General features: G+C 39.8%; 1 protein-coding gene across 1 annotated transcript; it reads left to right on the top strand.

Annotated features, from left to right (window-relative positions):
* Window positions 1-1,434: 1,434 nt before the first annotated feature.
* LOC103405346 (putative polyol transporter 1) lies at window positions 1,435-4,148 on the top strand. Its single transcript, XM_029102048.2, has 3 exons — window positions 1,435-1,726; window positions 1,985-2,331; window positions 2,853-4,148. Exons 1-3 carry the CDS (start codon window positions 1,564-1,566, stop codon window positions 3,930-3,932), a joined length of 1,590 nt encoding a protein of 529 aa, XP_028957881.1. The 5' UTR covers window positions 1,435-1,563; the 3' UTR covers window positions 3,933-4,148.
* The last annotated feature ends 21,292 nt before the right edge of the window (window positions 4,149-25,440 follow it).

Raw genomic sequence — 25,440 nt, 5'->3', positions numbered from 1 at the left:
TTGTCTCGGAACAGGGTGATGGTGGCATCATTGCTCCGTTTTATCTAGTTTTGCTCGAAGCTGGTGAGTTCATGACCAGGCTTATGAGGTAATAGTATACATATCAGCTTCCTTAAAAAATCATGGTCTCGCACAACCCTTAGCTCCCCTCTCTTTTTGACAAAAGCACACCTAGCGAACAAGAAATATTTAAAGGTATAGGATTATCGGATTACGATGACTGAGCTTTAATCCACCTGAAATCGACTCCTTATACCCTTCATTGACTACCTCTTTCTGCCTCTTTTTTCCTTTCTCAAGCACAAATTAAACCCTTATCTTGATCTCTCTCTTCAACAAAAACACACCCGGTGAAAAAAAGAGGAGAGAATGAATACACCGCATAAAAAAGATTCAGTTCTACTCGTGAGCTTGTCAGCTCACAATTGTTGAATCGCAAGATCGACACGCAAAGTGTGCGCACCTTAGAAACGCTCACAAGGGATTAATATACAACCCCAAATGAAGCAATAGTAGGTCCAACACGTTGCACTAATAATTATTATTTTTTCTTTAACATTTAAGAATTTGGGTGCTAGAGGGATGCAAGAGTATAATTGTTGATGAACCTCACCATTATAAGTTTGACATGTCTCATTATAGTGTACGTAAATGGAATCTCAGTTAACATGAGAATTTTAAATTTAACATAAAAATGTTATTCTTAATAAATTTTTTGTATCATATCTTTAATAGAGATATGACTCACATGCGTTGATGGATCTTCTATAAGAAAAATAGTAAAAATGATTGTAAATGTATCATTACTCATTTAACGTATCATGATAACAAAAAGAGAGGGCGGGGGTTTCTTATTGAAGCGGTATTCTAATACCACATATATTACGGAAAGCACGACTCAAACTTGAGTCTATGTCCACACGTGATTTGTACACTTTCCACAGTGAGTGGAGCAAAAACAAAATTCAAGATAAAATAATAATATGTATTTGAGCAGAGGTTTCAGAGATAATGCTGGTCAACAACAACAAGAAGGGAATTAATTTAGAATGGAATTCATTGGATATCCTCAAAATGGACAGTTGATGAATTTATTCATATTTGATATTAATTACCGTAATGGAAAGTTTAAATTTTGCATTAATGACAATAGACACGTGTCGAGTTGGTTTAAAAAATTAAATATCACCATGATTCTTCTTACCATGTAAAATTTGATGTTTTGAGAGTCATCAACTGATTGGCTAATCCAATTCAAACTTACCACTCATGAGTCCGAAACCAAATCTGGATTAATTTGGATAAATCCTAACCTAATCCTCTATTGGTTTCTCTAATGGAAACGGATTCTGACAAAAAACCATTACCTGCCATGGGCCAATGGGTACAATTCATCCATTATAAATATAAGAAGCAATTAACACTAATTTCTATGCTCTAATTGTTTTCTACCCACTGCATAGTTCCAAATTCCAATAGACATCTCTACCTATTTATCTCTCTTCCTCTCTTTGGGACTGAGCTCTATCTTCATCTCTCTCTATTTCTCACTAGCTTGCACTCATGATCGAGATGGCTGCCCGGACAGCGGAAGAGAACGCCGTCACCGGTCGATCGCAGAACACGAGCATTGAAGATTTTGATCATCCAAAGAAGCCCAAGACTAGCAAGTTTGCTATTGCCTGTGCTCTTTTGGCTTGCACAACTTCAATCTTATTGGGTTTTGGTAATTCTCCATTTTTTTTATTGGAATTCTCCTTGCAGTTTCATCAGCTTCCCAAATTTCTTAAAAGTGATCAATGTTTGGAGAGCATGACGTATTAATTTCAGAAACATGAAAAAAAAAATTAGGAAATAAACTTTTTCAAAATATTGTTCCTCCTCCAAAATAATTATCATACACTCGTCTCGATATATATGTTTTTAAATTTACATTGATTCAATTCTCTTACGATTTTATATTGTTTATTAATTTTATTTACAGATATTGGTGTAATGAGTGGGGCATCACTCTTTATCAAAGAAAATCTTAAAATCAGTGACGTTCAAGTCGAAGTGCTTGCGGGTACTCTAAACATCTACTCCCTCCTTGGTTCCGCCTTGGCCGGGAGAACCTCCGACTGGATTGGCCGCAAGTATACCATTGTCCTCGCTGGGGTCATCTTCTTGGTTGGAGCTCTCCTCATGGGATTCGCTACCAACTACGCCTTCCTCATGGTTGGTCGATTTGTTGCCGGAGTCGGTGTTGGCTATGGTATGATGATTGCTCCTGTCTACACTGCCGAGATCTCTCCAGCGTCATTCCGTGGCTTCCTCACATCTTTCCCAGAGGTTTGTTTCGATTGTTGGTTTTTGTTTTTTTTTTTTGTTTACATGGTTATTTTATCTTCTTATACAATGCACGAATATCATAAGATTCATGTGAAACAACGTACTTTTGATGAATATGATGCCAAATCCATAGCCTTTGTTTGATTTGAATTTGTAACTTTGCCAGCGGATGAGAAACTTTTTGACAATTTTGATGTCACACCTAAAGGAAAATATATTCTATTTATTTGTTTTTGAGTTATCTTTATGGGTGTTGACTCGTACCCATGACTGAATAGTTTTTTGTCTGGTGATATTTTTCAAATGTTCAAAGATATCTTAAATTTGTTGCAAAAAAAAAAATCATGAATTTGCCTATGAGGCTTGAAATTGATTTGCTCTATTTATTTGCTGCAGATTAATTTTCAAAAACCAAAAATTTTGTGAAGAATTTTATAAATTTTTTTGGACCGTAAAATTTATGTTAATTGTCTTTTTTTTTTTGACAAATTATGTTAATTGTCTTGAATCTTTATATGTAGGTGTTTGTCAATGTTGGCATATTACTGGGGTACATAGCCAACTATGCCTTTGCCAAGCTCCCGCTTCACTTGGGCTGGCGGTTCATGCTCGGAGTTGGCGGAGTTCCAGCTATTTTTCTCACCATCGGCGTCCTATTCATGCCCGAGTCTCCTAGGTGGCTGGTTATGCAAGGGCGACTCGGAGACGCCAGAAAGGTCCTCCAAAGAACTTCAGAGTCCAAGGAGGAGTGTCAGCTCAGATTAGACGACATTAAAGAAGCCGCAGGAATCCCACCACACTTAAACGATGACATCGTTCAGGTCACCAAACGCAGCCGCGGTGAAGGCGTATGGAAAGAACTGATCCTTCATCCTACCCCAGCCGTTCGCCATATCTTAATCGCAGCCATCGGTATCCACATCTTAGAACAAGCGTCCGGTATAGACACTGTCGTTCTGTACAGCCCGAGGATCTTTGACAAGGCAGGTATCACCTCCGCAAATCACAAACTACTCGCCACCATTGCTGTTGGAGGCACCAAGACCGTTTTTATCTTGGTCGCCACATTTTTCCTAGACAAGTTCGGACGGCGTCCGTTGCTACTGACCAGCGTGGGCGGAATGATCTTTTCCCTCTTGTTTCTCGGTGTTGGCCTTACAATCGTCGATCATCACAAGGGTTCAGTCCCCTGGGCCGTCGGATTGTGCATGGCCATGGTATATTTCAATGTGGCATTTTTCTCAATAGGACTAGGGCCCATCACGTGGGTCTATAGCTCCGAGATATTCCCCTTGAAGCTACGCGCTCAAGGAGTAAGTATCGGTGTGGCTTGTAATAGGGTGACAAGTGGGATCGTCTCTATGACATTTATTTCATTGTACAAGGCCATCACGATTGGCGGGGCCTTCTTTCTTTACGCAGGAATTTCTGCTGCCGCTTGGGTGTTCTTTTATACGATGCTGCCGGAAACACAGGGAAGAACCCTAGAAGATATGGAGGTCCTGTTTGGTAAATACCACAGGTGGAGAAAAGCCAATGCAATGCTCAAGGAGAGGAAGCAAGTCGACGGTGACGACAACAACAATGGCCAAGTTCGCTAGGAATAATAAGGGCAAAAGATTTATTAGGGTTTGGTAGTAGCATTTGGCTTTTTTGTCGAATGAAGTATCGGATACGTCAGTTGTGTGTGTGTAACTGCTGCGTACAAAGAATTCTTCTTCTTGTTTTTTTCTTTTGGGAACATCTTCTATGATGAAGGAAATAAATTTAAGACGGTATTAGATATATTTATTTTATGAAAGAATCTTTTAATTTGCTTCCCGTTTGTAGTATTTTTATTTTTTTTTATTTTTCTGAAATGGAATAGTAGGTCACAGATAACCTATAACAGGATTTGCCAAGAAATAATGATAAATGCACATGAATATTTATAATTCTTTCATATTCTCTGGACCTGTGACATTGACACTTAACTGTTACATATTTTTTAAGATAGCGTTTGCTTCTAATCAAGCAATTTATTAAAAAAAAATTCATTTCATGAAGGTTACTGATAGTAATATACCTTGTATCTTGTTGGTTTTTAAGGTAATACATTTCTATTTAAGTCGGCTATTAAGGTTCTATTGCTATGAATGTTATGTAATTGAATGTGTAACTCTTACCATTTTTAATGGGGTATTGGTACTACATGCCTCATTGTACTCGTTTATTGGTGAAAAAAATTATATTTTATATCCCGTATAGAGAATTATCTACACTACATTATTTAATTTTTTTTTTTGACAACCAATAGGATACTCTATTATGAATTCATCTAATGAGGGGAATTCGAACACCGAACTTCAGTGAAAAGTCAAATATTATTAACCGACTGAGTTACAAGTTACTTGCTTATGATGTAATTATTTGATTTATCTATCTTTATCCTTTTACATCCAACATTAGTTCATGAAAAACCCAAACTAGTGTCTATTCTAAGCTACACCTAAATTGTTACAAAATAAAATATAAAACCCTAAGTGAAAAGCCGTCGAACCAGCCCACATTGAACGATTTTTGAACTTCGTTATCCTTTCCAAGCTACCTTTGACAATTGCCGTCGATGTGATGAAACCCATACCTCAATTGCCCTAATCTCTTTTCTTATTACGGTTCTTTTCCGGATTTGCTGCAATTTTATAATGTGTTGAGAATGAATCCCACTTTGATCAGAAAAGATGGACCTTGCATATGCTTAGAAGAGGTTGGGCTACTTCCTATATTTCCAATTGGTTTCATGGTGGAACCTCAACTTTCTTCATGGTATCAGAGCATGTTGTCTCACATGTGAAGCCAAACGGCCACACGTGTTCTACGTCACCCCGTTGTGTTGTCACATGTTCGGCTTGAAAATTCCCCACATGTGAGGAAGCGTATTGAGAATGAATCTCACATTGATCAGAAGAGGGACATTGCATAGGCTTATAAGAGGTTGGGTTACTCTCCATATTGCCAATTGATTTTATGGTAGAACCTCAACTTTTTAAGAGTAATTCTATTTTCTCACATTTTTCATACCACATTTGTATCATTTCTTTAATAGAGCTAGGCCCCACCAACACATTTTTCATACCACACAATTTTAAAAAATGGTGTGGTTTCTATGGAAGAAATTATGGAATGCTTGTGTACCAGGGAAAGGTGAAAATCTGTGCATGGAGAGGATGCTTGGATGCTCTTCCAACTCGTACAAAGTTGGTGAAAAAAAGATAAATTCAGCAAGATTTTTTTTTGTTCCGTGGAGGACAACCAGAAACTATTGAACACGTACTGAGGGACTGCTCTATGGCTGCGACTATTTGGTTTTCAAGTTTGGGGCTGCGAGTCAATAATTCATATAACTGGAGCTTGCGGGATTGGATTTCTCAGTTAGCACAGACGTCTTCAAAACACACGTTCGAAATGGTGTTGGTATATGGAAAACAAGGAATAATGTCTTATGGCAAGGAAGACCAGTGGCACGAAGAGAGGTGGTGGTGCGTGCCGAGGGTTGGTTGCAGGCTTACCAACAGTGGCACTTGCCCACGAAACATAAGCAAGGAGTCTTCAAGCAGAGATGGACTTTGCCAAGCTCGGGTTGGATTAAGCGCAATTTTGATAGGACGTGGGATGAGCGGACGAGAAGATGAGGAATATGAGTGATTGTGCGCGATGATGTTAGTGCTTCTGTGGCTGCCTTTTCTGCAGCAAGCGCAAGTGTCACATCGCCGCTGCAAGCTGAGCTCCTGGACGCAAGGAAGCCGGTATTGTTCGTCAACTATACCCAGAGGGTAAAGATGTGGCATTTGAAGGGAACTCGAGTGTGACACTTGCTGCAATGCAAAAGCAGGAGGAAGATTGCTTAGCATTGGGGCCAATTATTAATGGTACGAAGTTTTATCCATGGATTCACTAAACTCAAGTTGAAGCTTGTTTGTCGAGAGGCTGATAATGTGGCTCATAGACTCGCTCCTCCAGGAATTGGAAGGCAATCTAAGGGGTCATGGTTTGATGAACCACCAAACATTTTAATGGATACTTTGCTCGAAGAAAATTCCACTTAGTGTGGTTAAGCTACATTTGTATTTATTGGGAATAGTTGGCTTTTAAGTTGCTAGTGCGGGACGCTCTTTATCCTTTCGACCGAGTTAAAATCTCCAATAAGGTTTTTATTGAAGCCTATTATGCGCCGTCTTCCTAAGTTTTGTACATTTTCAATTTCATTAATAAATATCGTACCGTTCCTTAAAAAAAATTGTGTTTATCTTGTCAAATTACTCAAATACCCTTAATTTAATATGGAGAATCAATTTGCCAGCTTATTGCATTGAGAAATGAATGGCTTAAATTTTACACCAATTAGTGAATGAACATAAATGTCCGCAACAAAATACAATTTATCAATGCACCCATATTATAACACACTTTCAAATTCTCTAATAAGAGTTCCTCATTCTCTCTCAAATTATTTTTCTTTACAACATGTTATCAGTACTTTTACTCTTAGATGAATCATCCACTAGAAAATAATCCCAAAACCCTAGAAATCTTTTGCTTTGCAGCCATTAGCAGAAAAAAAAAATTAGACACATCTTCTGGTCGTCTCAAACAATCAATTGCAACAGAAGAAGTCGACGCCAGAAGCCCTCTTCTCCCGCACAAGCTCTGTAGCCGCAAAACCCTCTATGCTGCAGTCCTTTCCCTACTGTCTAACATTGAAATAATGGTCATTTTTATGATGTTAAGTATTTCGTTTTACTTATGTTCATGCCAAACTCCTATTGTTTAAACACTCATGAAGCATGTACCTGAATATGATATTTTCTTATTGTTTTATGATTTTTATGTTTATCATATATCGTTTTGTTTTTCTTTTGGAATTTTATGAAACCTCACGGTAAGAAAAATCACCATGATGCATGAAAACCTTAATCTAATTTTATGCATATTAAATCGAAAATGGTTGTTTGTAACTTTTCTTGATACATGTCTATATCATATCAAGGCTCCAATGATGCCTCAATCTTCATTGCCGCAAAACTATAGCAACTTTGTTACTAGTGGACTTCCAGAAGTAAGCCTAACTCGATGTTTAGAAGTATGGACTTGTGCATTTTAGTGGTATTCTCAAATTGGGTTTCTAGTCGAAAAGCCCAATCCATACCTCAATCAAATAAAAAACCTGTATTCTAGTCGAATACAAAACTCGTATTCTAGTCAAATGCTCAAATTTTTTTTTAATTTCCAGTCGAAAGCTCAATTCGCTTCCATTAGAAGCCCAATTCGCTTCAATTAGAAGCTCAATTCCATATTCTAATCGAGTATGTGAATAATATTCCAATCATTCAAGCGACATTAATTAAATTAATTTGTTTTGAGTTGAAAAATCACTTGCCTTTCGAATTTTCTAAGTCAAGAAGTGAAAAAATCTAACCCCAATTGGACCCACTAACCCGGCCTCACTATGAGTTCACATCCTTGGCCTAATGCTCACACCCTTAAGCTCTTATTTACCAGAATTTTCTTGCCAAACAAGCCTTTAATTCAGTTTTACACGTGCACCCATTTTGATTAAACCTAAAGTTTTAATCCACTTATTTTCCTACAAAAAATATGTCAAACTTGAACAAGTTGGACGTCACCGCTCTTGATATCTTTGCCACCAACTACTTCAAATGGGCTCAAGATTCACCTAAAGGTGGGGAAGCTATTAGACACTATCTTAGATGATGTTGCCAATGAGTCCCAGAAAACTAACACTATCTTAGATGATGTTGCCAATGAGTCGTAGAAAACTAAGGCTCTCATTTTCATTTGAAGCCTTACACACCAAATTTTTAGCTGACGAGGACCCGAAGTCCTTATTGGAAGCCCTAGTGGCCCACTTTGATCACTAGAAGTTGATCTTTGTTGGAACCAAATTTCACCACATCTGCGAATGAAGGCAAAATCTAGTCAGAATGATCCATGATCTCCGGTGAGGAGAGAATAAGGTTGATGTGGTATGGTTGAATCTGAATAGGACTGCCTACATATCTTCTAGAAGGAGAATCAAGCTACATGTGTAGTTCTAAGAAAGAATGGTGTGATGTATGCATATTGTGAACCATCCTAGACGAATAGCCTATGGCGGAGCGTTAAGGAGATTAGTTCTCCATGGATGTGTCCACACGTAGACGGAGGTGTATATGCAGGATAAGCCTCTATTAGGCATCGAGAAAATATGTCTATTGTAATATTGTGGAAATGGTGAAGATAATGTCTTAAGGATCCTATAAAAGACTTAGTGAGATAAATACCTAGGATAGAGTATTTATAGAGATCTTGCAAGTCCTTGTAGAGAAAGTGATTCTAATTAAATTCAGAGACTATTTAGGAGAAAATCTAAGATAAGATATCCAATCATCCTAGGATCATGCTTATGTTGTCTAATCCTCAAGGTATCCAAATTTGACTTGAATTAGAGTTTCCTTTTTGAATTAGAGTTTCATTACTTAGGAGACAAGTAATGTCTTTAATAGGCTTCTGTCTAACCACGAATGGTTGAGTTCACTTGGTATTCGGGCTTCATCTGACTTTGTTGACCTAACTAAGGCTAGTCAGATTCAACTAAGGCTAGTATATGCTAACTAAGGTAGTCCCATCTCACTAAGGTAGCTCGACTTTACTAAAGTAGTTCAATCTGACTAAGGCTAGTCCGACATGACTAAGAAGGTTGGCTAGTTAGATTTGACTAAGATACCTATAAGAGTAACATGTTATGATCCACATCAAATATCTTAGCTTGTTCACTTGATCGTCAAGTGTTATGGGCACTCCGATGCTTCTTACCACCCAGTGCCACGTGTCATTGACCCACATTTGTCCTTAACTATGCTTTTGAGTGTGCGCTCTGCTTCAGTGGATAGTTACCAATGGACCATGAGTCAATCATCCCAACATAACTTCTTCAAATGACCTGTTAGAAATGTGCCCTAAATCTAATCATATGATGTTACTTTACAGAAATTTCACATGTTAAACTAAACTAATTTAATATAAGGGTAAAGATTATTGTTTAAAGTCATCTCATATAAATGTTATACGCTTAAACAATAAGTCCGAGGAATATGTAATTAGGAGAATGTGATCTAAAGAAGTTAGATTTATGAGACCATTCTCTTTCATACATATATCCTAAACGTTCTTGATCATAGGATTGCCAATTGGGTACTGACGATCCATTAAAATCAGTACATGTTATGTCTTATTGCTGAGAGAATGACTGGTCTCGAGTCATTGGTGTGATTGATACCAAGACAAGTATCTAGGTGCTCAATAGAGAATGAGTCAATTGAACAGGATCAACGAAGAGTTTTTATACTCATGTCACATGAGAACCCATGATTGGGATAATCCAAAGTAATCATTTGACCTAAGACACCATAGTTGTCTTATGGTTAAGAACTTAATCTTTGATTAGGTTAAAGGTATTTCGTTGACAGTGTCCACGACATCATTCGGGTTAAGCTACCTAATCGTAGAGACATGTGATTGTGCAATAAGGGATCTCTAACATTCAAACAATTGAAGGAGAATACTCTATGATATGATTAAGAGTCTATGGCCATAACATATGAATACGATAAGTATGTTCCAAATCATATTCAAGGTAATCATATAACAAGATGATGATATTGGATAGTAGACATGAATAAACTATCATCCAAACAATGTGATCAAGAGTATTGGTTTAGAGAATGACCGTATTGCATTGTAATCCCAAACTGATTAGGATCTCCACCTCTTCTGTTTAGCTTGGGTAGCCATGACATATTGCTAAGTGTCACTCATGGTTTGTGGAAGCCCTGAATATTAGCAATCACTAATCTTTTTTACTTTTTTAAAGGGAGAATTGAAAGTAAGTTTCAACTCACAATCGATTAGTAAGAGTTCTAATCGCCAATTGCCTCGCTAATTAGAACCTAATGGATCGTACATCGTGTAAGGTAGAAATTGAAGAAACAACGGAGATGAGTAAGGATAATTAAATGGTTTAATTGTTTATGAGTAGGATTAATTAATATGTTAATTAATCAAACGAATAAGTTTGTTTTAGACCTCGGGTTAGTTTTGGGCCTCAAGGCCCAATGGGCTTCGAATGCCAAGTCTAATAACTCAAGTTGTATGACAACTTGAAAACAGAAAGGGCATGAAAGCTCAATGAACCCACATGGCTGGCCATAGAGAGTAAGGGAGAGTTAGTTTTAATTTCAATTATGCTACTCAATGTGAATAGCTATAAAAAGGAACTGATAACGCAATCCCTCATTAGGGTTTTCAAGAGAGGAAAGAGAAACACAAAAGGCTCTATTTTCTCTAGGAGGCCGGCCCTTAGGGAGGATTTCACTAGCATCAAATCCTCCCCAAGTCACTTATTTCTTCTTCAAGTCTCTCCTTGGTGTGGAAACTTAGAGGTTCCCTTTCTTGGGAATTTGGAGAATTCATTCTTCCATCTTCCTCTAAAAAATCCATGGAGCCAAGAAGTAAGGAATGAAGGCCCTCTTTCTTGGGTGATTAACCTTTGCTTATGCAAAGATTATTCAACAAAGGTATAAGAAATCTCAACTCCTTTCTCTTTTATTTGAGTTGAGTCTTGGTTCACAACTATTAGGCTTTGAATTTTAATGGGCAAAGTTTTGTTTTTGATTACATACAAGTATTATTTCGCCTTTAGTTGTTAATTGCATGTGTGGATGTTGCTCAAATGAACTTAGTAAAATCAAAATTTTCCTACAAGTGGTATCAGAGCCTAGGTCTAGTAGTTAATGAATCCTTTTGGGTTTTGTTGTTCATAGTTTATGATTTGAATATTGTAATGGTTACAAGCATGTTCTTGCGTCTTTGAATGTTGTTGATGCACAAAATCAGTGACGACTTTGGTACAACAGAAAGTGTTAAGTTTGTGACCTTCGCTAGATTGCTTCGGTCACTAGTGTGGATAAGTATGTAAATGGATAGGGATAGGGAAGTAAACACAAGATGTACGTGGTTCACCCAGATTGGCTATGTCCACGGAGTAGAGGAGTTCTCATTAATTGTGAAGGGTTTACACAAGTACATAGGTTCAAACTCTTCTTTAGTGAGTACTAGTGAATGATTTAGTACAAATGACATTAGGAAATATTGTGGGAGAATGATCTCATTTTATAGAAGAGTTTCTAGCTTTGTTCTAACATTGACACATGTCATGTTGTGATTGGCTTCTGATTTTGACACGTGTTGCGCTGTGATTGACGTCTGATGTCAACACGTGTCACACTGTGATTGGCCTCCTGGTTGGAGGGAAACTCTTCTGGGTCCTTGACGGTATAACGTTGACCAGTGCTTAGTAGTTTCGAGATTGGTCAAGTATGGTACAAACAGTGTTCCCCTAAGTTCCTGAGTGAGGGAAACTCTTCGGTTGGGGACTTTCAAGATCCAAGCCGCTGAGTAATCACGAAACTTCTAAGTACTGAAGTGTGGTATTGTTTTCACTTGCCTTATCTATTTCATAGGTAGATGTGGCATCTTCTCTAAAAGTACTTTTCCTCAATCCATGGGTAGTATCCTTAACTGGTGGAGATGCATAAGGTAATGTATCAATTTCACTTGAAGCTTACTTGTAGTTTCAGGCTTGGTCAAGTGCGATACAAACCATGTAGTAGGAGTCCCCTAAGTCACCGAGCTAGGAGATTCACCGAAAGAGGTGACAGACAAGGTAAACAATCAGAGCTCCCAGCAACCAGTCCTAGATCAGAAGTTTGATTTTGAGTTCTGACCGATTATTCTCATTCTCCCTATCTTGCAGGCAACAAGAAGGATAAAGAGAAGAAAAAGGAGAATAGATGATATGAGATACTTTTGCTTTTGAAGAAGTAACTTTCCACAGGCTTATTATTGAACTGGGCTGGAGGGTTTTCTGGTTTCCTCTAGAGTATAAGGTCGACTCAAGAATTTGAAGGTCAAAACAAGTCCATCAATTCAAGAGTGCTTTCGACCTTGATGATATGGAATACTTTTGCTGTTGACAAAGTAATAGATGAATCGGCACGTGTTCTGTTGCGTTTATCTTCACATGCTTCCTTGTATCCTTCTCACTTGCCCTATCTGTTCCTCAGGCAGATGTGGTATCTTTTCTAGAAGCATAATATGTTGAAGATGAGTACTCGAGAGCAATGCCAGGTAAGTAATTAGGCAAGGAGTTCCTGACTCGAAGCTTGATTCCAAGTGCTGACTGATTGCTCTCTTTCTCCTTGTCTTGCAGGTAAGAACAAGGCCAAAGGAAAAGACAAGGAAAAAGCATGATATGGGATACTCTTGCTTTTAACCCTGATGATATGAGATACTCTGGCTCTATTGTGGCTTGTTTGCAGAGGTATTATCGGGGGAAAATAATCTGAGTATTTTGAGAGACTCTGCTGAGAGTGCCCTCTCGGATGTGAAGAAAAGTTGAGCATTTTTTTATTTACAGGTTTGCTTGGCTGTGGAGGATGAAGGCCGACATATATAGGAATTGTCCCAACAGAGAGTAGTAACGATGTTCCTTTACCTTCTCGGTCATAGCAATGTAGTAGGAGCTGCAAGATTCACATGTTTTAACTTTGTCAGAGCACTTTGAAATAGTGGTCTGTGGTATCTGGAAAGCTGATGTTGCATGTGAAAATTGTAGATAAGCTTTATCCAAGGAAATCTGGCTCTCGAAGTTCAGAGAGCGGTGCCTCTTCGATTTTTGAACAAGCAATCCTGTCGGGGACCTGGCTTTCGAGATTCAGAGAACAATGCCTCTTCGATTTTCGAGAAAGAAATCCTATTGAGAGTCTGGCTTTCGAGATTCGAAGAGCGATGCCTCTTCGATTTTTGAGAAAACAATCCTGTTGTGAGTCTGGCTCTCGAGAGTTGGATAGCGGTGTCTCTTCGATTTTTGAGAAATCAATCATAGTGGGAGTTTGGCTCACGATATTTGGGGAGCGGTGCCTCTTCGACTTTTAAGCAAGTAATCCTGTTGGGTGTGTTTTCTCGATGTGAGTAAAGGTTGGGCATTTTTGCCAGTCTTCTTTGCCACGGAGCATGGAGGTTGACACATACAGGGACTTTCCAGTTATCAAGCAGTGGTGTTGTTCCTTTACCCTTGTGGGTAATGGTAGGGTAGCTGGACCTTCAAAATTTATGTGTCTAAACTTTGTCAGAGATCTTTGGCAAAGTTATCTGTGGTACCTGAGGAGCTAATGTTGCGTGTGGGGATTGTTGACATATTTTACTCAGGAAAATCTACTTCTCGAAATCCGGAGAGTGGTGCCACTTTGATTTTTGAACCAACAACCCTGTTGCCTTTTCTTTTTTTAGGGGCACCAATTATGTGCAAAAAGTACGCTTGGAAAGTTATTGCTTGCAGGAATATTCCTCTTATTTTTGTACTTCAGAGATTTATTGCACCTCTTTTCTCCTTCATCATTTCTGAGAATGTCTGGCCCATCCGACTGTCGTTTTAACTTGAACTTTGGTGAAGAGGCAGCCATGCCTTCTCAAGACAACATATGGCGCCCATCCTTCTTTTCCCTTACTGGTCATCTTACCGTTGGGGACTCTGTGATGAAGAATGATATGACTAATGCGGTGGTGGCCATGAACCTTCTCACTTTCAAAGATAACAGACTACTTTCCAAACGGTCTGATGAGTTGGCTGTTAAGGATTCTCTGGCTCTCAGTGTTTAGTCTGCAGGTTCTGTGTCTAATATGGCCCAACGCCTATTTGCTCGAACCCGCCAAGTTGAATCATTGGCGGCTGAAGTGATAAGTCTCAAACAGGAGATCAGAAGGCTCAAGCATGAGAATAAACAGTTGCACAGGCTCGCACATGACTATGCTACAAACATGAAGAGGAAGCTCGACCAGCTGCAGGAATCTGATGGTCACCCTTCGGTGCCTCCTCCTTATGGGGTTCTGCTTAGTACTGAGGCTCCGAATAATCACCCTCCGATGCCTCCTCTTTCTGGGGCTCTGCCGACTGCTGAGACTTCTCCTGAGCAACCTTTGTGAAGGCTCCATCTTGTTTGTTTATTTTGATTCATGTATATGTACATATTTTTAACTTATCGGAGATATTAATAAACAAGCTTTGCTTCATTTCAACGTATTGTGTTAAATACACCAAGGCCTTCATCACTAAGTTTTTTGAATTTTTTTCTTTTGTTGAAGCTTGTATGTTGAAGCTTTGAGAGTGAAGCATATATGTTGAGGTAGTGCTCCCTTAATTTCTCGAGTGAGGAAAACTTCTCGGTTGGAGACTTGAAAAATCCAAGTCACCGAGTGGTCATGAGACTTCCGAGTATCAACGTGCAGTAGCATATAGTAGGAGTCCCCCAAGTCTCTGGTCGAGGGAGTTGACGAATGAGGCATTTCCTTTCTAAGTGGTAGCCCAAAACTCCTTCTTCATATATATTTGTTATGAAAGTTATTAGACCCAAAGAAGAGGAGGCCTAGGCAATTTTTTTTTTTTGAATTTTTTTTTTCGAATTTTTGAATTTTCGAATATATATATATATATATATATATATATATATATATATTTAAGCTTTATAGGTGAAGCTTTGTAGGTGAAGCTTTGAGGTTGAAGCTTTGTTGGGTACCATGAATTGATTTTGCTTCACACTATCTTGATCAAGATAGTGTGAAGCTTTTGTAGGTGAAGCTTTTGTGTTGAAGCTTTGTAGGTGAAGCTTTTGTGGTGGGTGAAGCTTTGAAGCTTTTGTTGGTGAAGCTTTTACGAGTGAAGCTTTTGTAAATGAAGCTTTTGTGGTGGGTGAAGCCTTTGTTGGTGAAGCTTTTATGGGTGAAACTTTTGTAGGTGAAGATTTTGTGGTGGGTGAAGCTTTTATGGGTGAAGGTTTTGTAGGTGAAGCTTTTGTGGTGGGTGAAGCTTTTGTGGGTGAAGCTTTTGTAGGTGAAGCTATTGTGGGTGAAGCTTTTGTGCGTGAAGCTTTTGTGTTGAAGCTTTGTAGGGGAAGCTTTGTAGGTGAAGCTTTGGAGTTGAAGCTTTTGTTGGGTGCCATGAATTGATTTTGCTTCACACTATCTTGATCAAGATAGTGTGAAGCTTTTGAGAATTTGTAGTTGTCCTCTATTGATGAAGCTTTTATTGGTGAAGTTTTTGAGGTGAATCTTTGTTGGGTATCATGAATTGATTTTGCTTCACACTATCTTGATCAAGATAGTGTGAAGCTTTTAAGAATTTATAGTTGTCCTCCATTGATAAAGCTTTGTTGAATTTCTCAATTTTTTTTTGTGGGAATCTAGAAATTTGAAAATGTGGGAGAGACAACATATACAAATTCTACTTCTACACTGTTGAGCAAGAGATTGTGATGCAAGCCACACCTTGTAGTTGTCGAAGGTTTGGATGAACCATATAAAATGAATTTGCTTCGAACAGTCTTGATCAAGAGTGTGTGAAGCTTTCTACGAGTTGTAGTTGCCCTTCATTGATGAAGCTTTTGTTGGCACCATAAATTGGTTTTTTTTCACACTGTCTTGATCAAGAGTGTGTGAAGCTTTTGAGGATTGTGGTTGAACTCCTTTGATGAAGCTCTTGTTGGCACCATAAATTGGTTTTGCTTCACACTGTCTTGATCAAGAGTGTGTGAAGCTTTTGAGAATTGTGGTTGCCCTCTATTGATGAAGCACTTGTTGGCACCATAAATTGGTTTTGCTTCACACTATCTTGATCAAGAATGGGTGAAGCTTTTGAGAATTGTGGTTGAACTCCATTGATAAAGCTCTTGTTGGCACCATAAATTGGTTTTGCTTCACACTGTATTGATCAAGAGTGTGTGAAGCTTTTGAGAATTGTGGTTGAACCCCTTTGATGAAGCTCTTGTTGGCACCATAAATTGGTTTTGCTTCACACTGTCTTAATCAAGAGTGTGTGAAGCTTTTGAGAATTGTGGTTGAACTCTTTTGATGAAACTCTTATTGGCATTATAAATTGGTTTTGCTTCACACTGTCTTAATTAAGAGTGTGTGAAGCTTTTGAGAATTGTGGTTGCCCTCCATTGATGAAGCCTCTTGTTGGCACCATAAATTGGTTTTGCTTCACACTATCTTAATTAAGAGTGTGTGAAGCTTTTGAGAATTGTGGTTGAACTCCATTGATGAAGCTCTTGTTGGCACCATAAATTGGTTTTGCTTCACACTGTATTGATCAAGAGTGTGTGAAGCTTTTGAGAATTATGGTTGCCCTCCATTGATGAAGCTCTTGTTGGCATCATAAATTGGTTTTGCTTCACACTGTCTTGATCAAGAGTGTGTGAAGCTTTTGAGAATTATGGTTGAACTCCTTTGATGAATTTCTTGTTGGCACCATAAATTGGTTTTGCTTCACACTGTATTGATCAAGAGTGTGTGAAGCTTTTGAGAATTGTGGTTGCCCTCCATTGATGAAGCTATTGTTGGCACCATAAATTGGTTTTGCTACACACTGTCTTGATCAAGAGTGTGTGAAGCTTTTGAGAATTATGGTTGAACTCTATTGATGAAGCTCTTGTTGGCACCATAAATTGGTTTTGCTTCACACTGTCTTGATTAAGAGTGTGTGAAGCTTCTGAGAATTGTGGTTGCCCTCCATTGATGAAGCTTTTGTTGGCATCATAAATTGGTTTTGCTTCACACTATATTGATCAAGAATGTGTGAAGCTTTTGAGAATTGTGGTTGAACTCCTTTGATGAAGCTCTTGTTGGCACCATAAATTGGTTTTGGTTCACACTGTCTTGATCAAGAGTGTGTGAAGTTTTTGAGAATTGTGGTTGAACTCCTTTGATGAAGCTCTTGTTGGCACCATAAATTGGTTTTGTTTTACACTGTCTTGATCAAGAGTGTGTGAAGCTTTCTACGAGTTGTAATGTTTGCATTGTTACAGAGGAGAAATGTCTGAAGCCGATGCAAGAGGGCTGAATAGCTTAATCTTCGTATGCCATGCACAAAAGTTGTTGTTAGCTTGCAATAAGACTTTGTTGGTGACTATAACTCTTGTTGGGCATAAGTGCTCCCCTAGTTGAGTTATCAAGCTTGAGGGTTTTTGATTGTTTGTGAATGCTAGGAGTTCACATGTACAAGTTGTACCACTTGTCTTCTGGGAGGTGGAATGAATGGTAAGTTGCTTTCATTACTTGGTTGGTGGTACGAAGGTGAGTTCCTTCATCACCTTTCATCACATTTCATCACCTGGTTGGTGGCACGAAGATGAGTTCCATCTTCACCTGGTTGGTAGCATGAATGGCAAGTTGCCAAATGATATTAGAGTACGGGTTATACATTTCATCACCTGGTTGGTGGCATAAACATGAGTTCCTTCTTCACCTGGTTGGTGGCATAGTGGCATGTTGCCAAATGATATTATAGTACGGGTTGTACATTTCATCACCTGGTTGGTGGCACGAAGGAGAGTACGGGTTGTACATTTCATCACTTGGGTTAGTGGCATGAAGATGAGTTGATTTTTCACCTGGTTGGTGGCATGAGTGGCAAGTTGCCAAATGATATTAGACTACGGGTTGTACATTTCATCACCTGGTTGGTGGCATGAAGGAGAGTACGGGTTGTACAATTTCATCACCTAGTTAGTGGCATAAAGATGAGTTCCTTCTTCACATTTCATCACCTGTTGGTGAGAATAAGGGCAAGGTGTCGAGGCACATTGTAGCAAGTGTCAAATGACACAAAGTATGTTGAACCATTTCGAAGCATAGTTGGCGTATGTATGAATGTGTTAGAATGTATGATTGAACGAATATACTGTGAAGCTGTTCGTTTATTTGTATAGTCTTGTTGACATATACTTAGACTTTGTTTCCTTTTGGAAGCATTGATGTTGAAGCTTTGAACCCAAGTGTTTCATTGCTAGGAATGTAAGAGGATTAGGACCGAGTTATCTAAATCACCTCTTTATTGAATTCATGCCAAATAGTCTTCGTTACATAGGATGCCGAACGGCTGAAGCTTAACACTTGTATAATGTGAGTTTACTTGTAATAGTACTTCAAGTGATCAGCGTTTCATGGATGGCCAAGGGTCTTGCCATCGGAGCTTCTAAGCTTCTAGGAGCCAGGGCGACTGATGGCAACAACTTCAAACGGTCCATCCCAGTTTGGACTAAGTGTTCCTTCACTCAGGACTCTGTCGCAGAGTAATATTTTCTTCAATACCCAGTCCCCCACTTTGAAAGAACGAGGTTTGATCCTTGAGTCATACTAGTTGGAGATGTGCTGCTTGTAGGCAAATCTACAAAGGATGTTCTTCCATACGAAGTCTTCTACTTTAGCCCACTTTGTGAAGTAGTTAACTGCAACGATTGCATAGTGGACCTTACCCTTCCCTGCAAGCATTGGGCCGATCAAATCAAGTCCCTATTAGGCGAAGGGCCAAGGGCTGATCATAAGAGTGAACGGCTTGGGAGGGGAGTGAGGAATAGTTACGTAGCGTTGACACTTATCACATGAGCAAGATACTTTGATGGCATCTTGGTGAAGTGCAGTAATATCCTTGGCGAAAAGCTTTGTGTGTTAGGGATCGAGATCCAGCATGATCTCCGCAGACTCTTTCATGTATTTCCCGAATGACAATTTCCACCTCTGCGGGCGTAAGGCATCTTAGGTATGGTAGGTTAAAACCCCGCTTGTAGAGTTGATCATTAATGATCAAGTAACGGGTAGCCTTGTATCGAATCTGCTTAGCTTGGACTTTGTCATTTGGAAGGGTGCCATGAGCAAGGAATCTATAAATCGGGGTAATCCAACTATCCCCCTGTTGTAAGTTGCACACTTCCGCAGCCATGGTGCTTGGTGCTGCCAACAATTCGACCTGAATTTTTCTCCCAATCTTATCTTCCACTGCTGAGGAGAGGCGAGCCAAAACATCTGCATGACTGTTTGTCGCTCTAGGAATTTGGGTGATCTGGTAGTGGAAATGCTTGAACAACAATTGTGTTTGTGCCAGATATGCTACCATGGAGCTATCTTTAGCGTCAAAGTTGTTGGTGACCTGGTTAACCACCAATTAGGAGTTACTGAAGATATTAATTCGTTTAACCCTAAGGTGTATGGCCAAACGTAAGCCTACTAGAAGGGTTTCATATTCGACCTCATTGTTCGATGCCTTAAATTTAAAACGAAGGGCATACTCCATCGCCACTTTGTTAGGGGTCGTGAGGATAAGTCCTGCTCCACAACCCTATTACTTGGACGAGCCATCAACATATAGACTCCATGCTGGGGCTATTGGTTCTATTTTCTGAGCTTCCGAAGGTAATGAAACCACTTCTTTAGGCGTAGAAACAATGTCAACAGGATATGTGAAGTCGGCAATGAAGTCTGCCACTGCTTGGCCCTTCTCAGCTGGCTTTGGTTGGTAAGAGATGTTAAACTCACCCAATGCTATCGCCCATTTGATCATTCACCCGAAAGTGTCAGGACTTTGGAGTATCTGTCGAAGAGGATGATTGGTAAGAACGATGATAGAGTGTGCTTGGAAATAAAGGCGAAGTTTTCGAGCAGACATGACCAATGCTAGAGCCAATTTCTCAATGTTTAAGTATCGTGTCTCCGCATCTTGTAAGGACTTGCTAGCGTAGTAGACAGGCCGTTTGACATTACTATCATTTCAAATGAGAACGAAACTTACTGCTAAAGCCGATACCGACAGATAGATAATGAGAGTGTCACCAACCTCAAGTTTGGAGAGCAGAAGGGCTTTACTCATGTAGTCTTTAAGGTTCTTGAATGCCTCGACACATTCATCAGTCCATGTAATGTACTTCTTACTTCCCTTAAGTGCTTTGAAGAAATGAGCACATTTGTCTGTGGCCTTAGAGATGAACCTAGTTAAGGCTGCCACCTTGCCAGTAAGGCTTTGGATGTATTTTGAAGTTACCGGTTCTTTCATGTCGAGGATTACTTTGATCTTCTCAGGATTAGCCTCAATGCCTCGTTGGCTTATCATGAAGCCTAAGAATTTGCCAGAGCCTATGTCGAAGGCACATTTATTGGGGTTCAACCTCATTCGATACCTCTTCAGAATGGTGAAAGTTTCAGATAGGTTGGTGATGTGTTAGTCAGCATGTTTGCTTTTGATTAGCATATCATCAACGTAAACTTCCATGCTCTTCCCAATCTGTTCGGCGAACATTGAATTGACCAGTCTCTGATAACTCGCTCCTACATTCTTTAGGCCGAAGGGCATGACTTTATAACAATATAGTCCATTATCAGTGGTGAAGGCTGTGTGTTCTTGGTCTGGAGGGTTCATGAGGATTTGGTTGTGTCTTAAGTAAGCATCCATGAAGCTCAATAGTTTACACCCTGCCGTAGAATCTATAAGTCTGTCTATGAGAGGAAGAGGAAAGTTATCCTTAGGGCATACTTATTTAGGTCGGTGTAATCGACACACATTCTCCACAAGACCTTTTGGAGCAGGAGACTTTCTTTGGTCAGATTCTTCTTAACAATGACAACATTTGCTACCCACGTTGGATAATTGACTTCACGGACGAAGCTTATGCCTTTGAGTTTTTCAACTTCTGCCTTCATTGCCTCGTATCGTTCAGCGTCATAAGATTTTCGCTTTTGTCTCACTGGCTTGGTCTTGGGGTTAATACTTAAGCGATGATAGATGATATCGGGAAAGATGCCTGGCATGTCCTCGTATGACCAGGCAAAGACCTTAGTGTTCTCTTGCAAAAAAAAGATCAATGCCAACCGAATAAGTGGTGACAAGGTGGTGCCATTCTTCACCATGCGATCCGGATAATCTTTTGAGATAGAGACTTTCTCCAACTCTTCAGCGGGTTGTGCTTGCTGGGTGAAAGAGTCATATCGAGGATCATCAGGTTGACTATTGCCACCATGAAGATCCAAGTTGGCTTTATCTAAGCTGGTTTTTATGACTTGGTCATGTATAGAAAGGGTTTCCTTAGGAACAGCCAAGTGCTGTTGCTTGACCGAAGTGTTGTAACATGATCGTGCACTAAGTTGATCTCCTATGATGTAACCATTTCCATAGGGGGTTGGAAATTTCATCAACAACATATTTGTGGATACCATGGCCTTGAGATCATTGATGCCTGTGCGTCCGAAGATGACATTGTATGTCGTTGGACAATCAACCACCAGGAAGTTAGTGGTAATGGTAGTTATGTAAGGGCCTGTACCAATGGTGAAAGGTAAGTGTATGCTCCCCAAATGTTGCACGATATCACCGGAGAAACTTATCAGAGGAGAAATCGATCGATCGAGCAAGTGTTCATCTACATTAAGTGCCCTGAAAGCTTCATCAAACATGATATTGACCGAAGCCCACGTGTCTACTAGGATTCGTCGTACTTCAAAGTTGGCTATGTGAGCTTCCACGATCAGTGGGTCATTGTGAGAGTAGATGATACCTCTTTCTTCCTCAAGGTAGAAACATATTAGATCTCAGTTAGGCTTTTGATACTTGCCTCCCCTAATGTCTTCCACTTGAAACACTTGGTGGCAAGACCTTAAAGCTCGTTCACTATTTTTCATAGCACTGTTGAAAGATTTAGATATGGGTATGCCATCATTTATGGAATATATCACATTCACCTGGCATTGGTTATGGTTACCTCTTGGAGGGTGAAGAAGAAATTGATCGATTTTTCCTTCACGTGCTAACGCTTCAATATGATCACGAAGGGTGACACACTTCTCGCTGTCATGGCCGTTATGCTCGTCGTGCCCATGCTCTTTATGGGCTTGTAACCCGACTGCCTCAGCATTAGCTTCGGTGTCAGGTATGTTATGCTAGGGTAAATGGCCACGCATGTGGCGTTCAAAGGTGTGTATGTCTCATACCTCGGGGTAGGGCCTGTCCTAAAACGTGCTCGGCCCACTATGTTAACTGCCTGGGGGCGGGCATTATCGTGGCGATACCCTTGGTTATCGCGATAGTGTCCCTTACTTTTTTTACTAAAATGGAACTGGTAAGGATGGAAATCTTTCCTTTTGCCCTGAGATTGATATGTCTGTTGACTTAGCGAAGTATTAAGTAAGGCAGGATGAAGCACCGCTGCCGTTTAGAAGGTCGAGGTCTTCTTATTTGGTTGGATCTGGCTTCCACTCCCTACTTGCTGATAAAGGGTGGCTGTGGAGGGTTTCCCTTGATATGTCCTTGCCTAGGCGGAGGCATGGTTATAAGCCTGGGCCATCACCTCAGAGTAAGTCTTCCAAGTGTTGGCATTGATCATGTACTTAAAGAAGCAGTCACGTAAGCCTGTCGTGAAAACTTTGAGGGCAGTCTTGTCGTCTGCCTCGGCATAACGAGAATACTTATGGCTAAGCGGCCAACATACATACGTAATGACTCGTCTGGCTTCTGGTAAATAGTGTACAAGTTATCCACAGAGTGCAAGCGATCGGTCTGGAAAATGTGTTGAGAAACAAACAGTTTCCTCAATTCCTCAAATGAGTCTAGCGTCTCAGGTGGAAGACGACAATACCAGTTTAGAGCTCCACCAGAGAGGGTAGAGGGGAAGAGAAGACATCGCTCTTCATCGGTGTGCATCCGATATGCCATGGTGGACTAAAAAAGGTTAAGGTGTTCAATCGGGTCCTCCTTTCCAGTATAGAGTTGCAAGCCAAGCTTCTGCTTTGTTTTTGCTTGGAGGGGGTGTTGAGGATCCTTCTTGTAAAAGGACCAGGCCTAGGTTGGTTCCAATCAGGTATCTCAACTTGGCGTTCGGCCTTCAACTTGTTTACTTCCTTAAGAAGCTGTATGACAAGAGGGTTTTAAGTGGAGTCATGTACCACTGGAGCTTTCTTTCATAAATCTCCATCTCCTCTTGGAAGTATGAAGGTTTGATCAAGAGCATGTGATTTTTCCCTGGACTCGCCGTACTGAGTCCCCTATACCTTCGTGTTTCTCTAAGACTTATTGCCCCTTCCCCAAATTGGTAGCCGGCATGGGACATGAGAGGGGATCGAGTCTTTCAAAGACTCTTGGGTCATTGATCTTCGAGCTTACATGGATGGGATTGTCTCGACGTTGCTTTAGGAAATCTCGACAGTCACGAAAGACGGCTTTCATTCCTTCCACTCATTCTGTAAGGAGGTGTCTTCCTCCACTTCTCATTCTTTGGGTCGAAGCAGCTGGGTTGAGAGAAGTCTCATGTTGATCAATGTTCTGATGATTAGCTCGCTTCTCATCAGGGATACCTATGTTGAAGGAAGGTGACCGTTTATGTTGGGGGGCACCAGATGATGGTTGATGTCCACAGGGGTAACGAGCTCACGTGTTTGAGTACGCTTAGTTTCGTGGAGCGTCTGAAAGAGCTTCTCATACTGCTCCTGAAGAAGCTCATTCTTCATTACTATCTTATTGTTCTGAGCTTCTAGCTCATCGACTTTAGTTTGAAGAGCAACCCTTTTTCCTTCCTTTTTTTGTTGCCTCGCACCAAGTGTAAGATGGGTGTCATTTTGCATGTTGTGGCTTCCTTTGCTCCCCATGTTGGAGAGGGATGCCTGGTCAAAATAGAGTGTACGAATGGTGGAAACCACCTTAACAAAGCTGAAGAGAATGGGAATAAGTGTCATTCCCACAGACGGCGCCAAATGTTGATGTATAAAATCAGTGAGGACTTTGGTACAACAGAAAGTGTTAAGTTTGTGACCTTCGCTAGATTGCTCCGGTCACTAGTGTGGATAAGTATGTAAATGGATAGGGACAGGGAAGTAAACACAAGATGTACGTGGTTCACCCAGATTGGCTACGTCTACGAAGTAGAGGAGTTCTCATTGATTATGAAGGGTTTACACAAGTACATAGGTTCAAGCTCTCTTTTAGTGAGTACTAGTGAATGATTTAGTACAAATGACATTAGGAAATATTGTGGGAGAATGATCTCCTTTTATAAAAGAGTTTCTAGCTTTGTTCTGACATTGACACATGTCGTGTTGTGATTGGCTTCTGATGTTGACATGTGTTGCGCTGTGATTGGCTTCTGATGTCGACATGTGTTGCATTGTGATTGGCCTTCTGGTTTGAGGGAAACTCTTTTGGGTCTTTAACAGTATAACGTTGACCAGTGATGCAAAATATATAAGCACACAAATTAAACCCTCTTTTTATCAATTGTAGCAAAGTATGTAAGTAGGGATCGTTCTAGGCCGGGGATTAGAAGGGATTGCTAAATCACTTGAAAACTGACTCAAAACGTAAAAACAAAGTTTAAAACACTAAACTAGACTCAAAGAATGCAAAACTAAACTCTAAAACACTAAAACAAACCAAAAGACTCAAAACAGCCCAGAAACACTCAAAACTGCCTTAAAACCACAATCTGGGCAGTTTTGAACACAAACACAAATTTGAACGAAAATAGGTTGTAACTTGACTCAAGACACTTAAAAACACAAACTAAATTGATTTCTAACTAATCTAACACTTCAAAATAAATGGGGATTTAGTTTTGACGAAAATTGAAAACAAAAACAAAACTTTGTAAATTGAACAGATTCTAAAACGAATTTGATAAAAGTGAATGGATGGAAAGCTAGCTAAGGGGTTCTTCTCCACACATGTCACACTTGCATACGAAATGATTTCCAATTTCTTTTCAATAGATTATGAATTCCCAACGCCCCAGATTAACTGTGAATTGCACTAATTAACCCTCAGATTTTCCTAAAGTTATCGAATTGGATGAATTGCATACGACAACCCAAAGCATTCCTCACAAGTTCCCTGCATGAATTGCATAACAAAGATACAAGCAAAGATCATTAAGTTCTGTGAAAATCATAAGCATTGGCGAGGCACTTGTTACTATGATTTGCATGAAACTTATGCCAAGAATTTACTTAACACGATTGTGATCAACAACCTTTACTACTTTCGAATATAAGTTCATAACGATTAGGTGAAATTCCCTTATATCCTAGCATCAAACTTATGCATGAAAATTAAGCGTGCACTCTCAACCAACACACACAAATCAGTTTTAATTCATATAGATAAGTAAATTGAATTCACAACTTATGAAACGCAATTAGAAGTAATCAAAT

The sequence above is a fragment of the Malus domestica genome, chromosome 05 (genome assembly GCF_042453785.1).
Source record: "Malus domestica chromosome 05, GDT2T_hap1".
In the NCBI taxonomy this organism is placed as follows: domain Eukaryota; kingdom Viridiplantae; phylum Streptophyta; class Magnoliopsida; order Rosales; family Rosaceae; genus Malus; species Malus domestica.
This window is presented reverse-complemented; position numbering and strand designations above follow the sequence as displayed.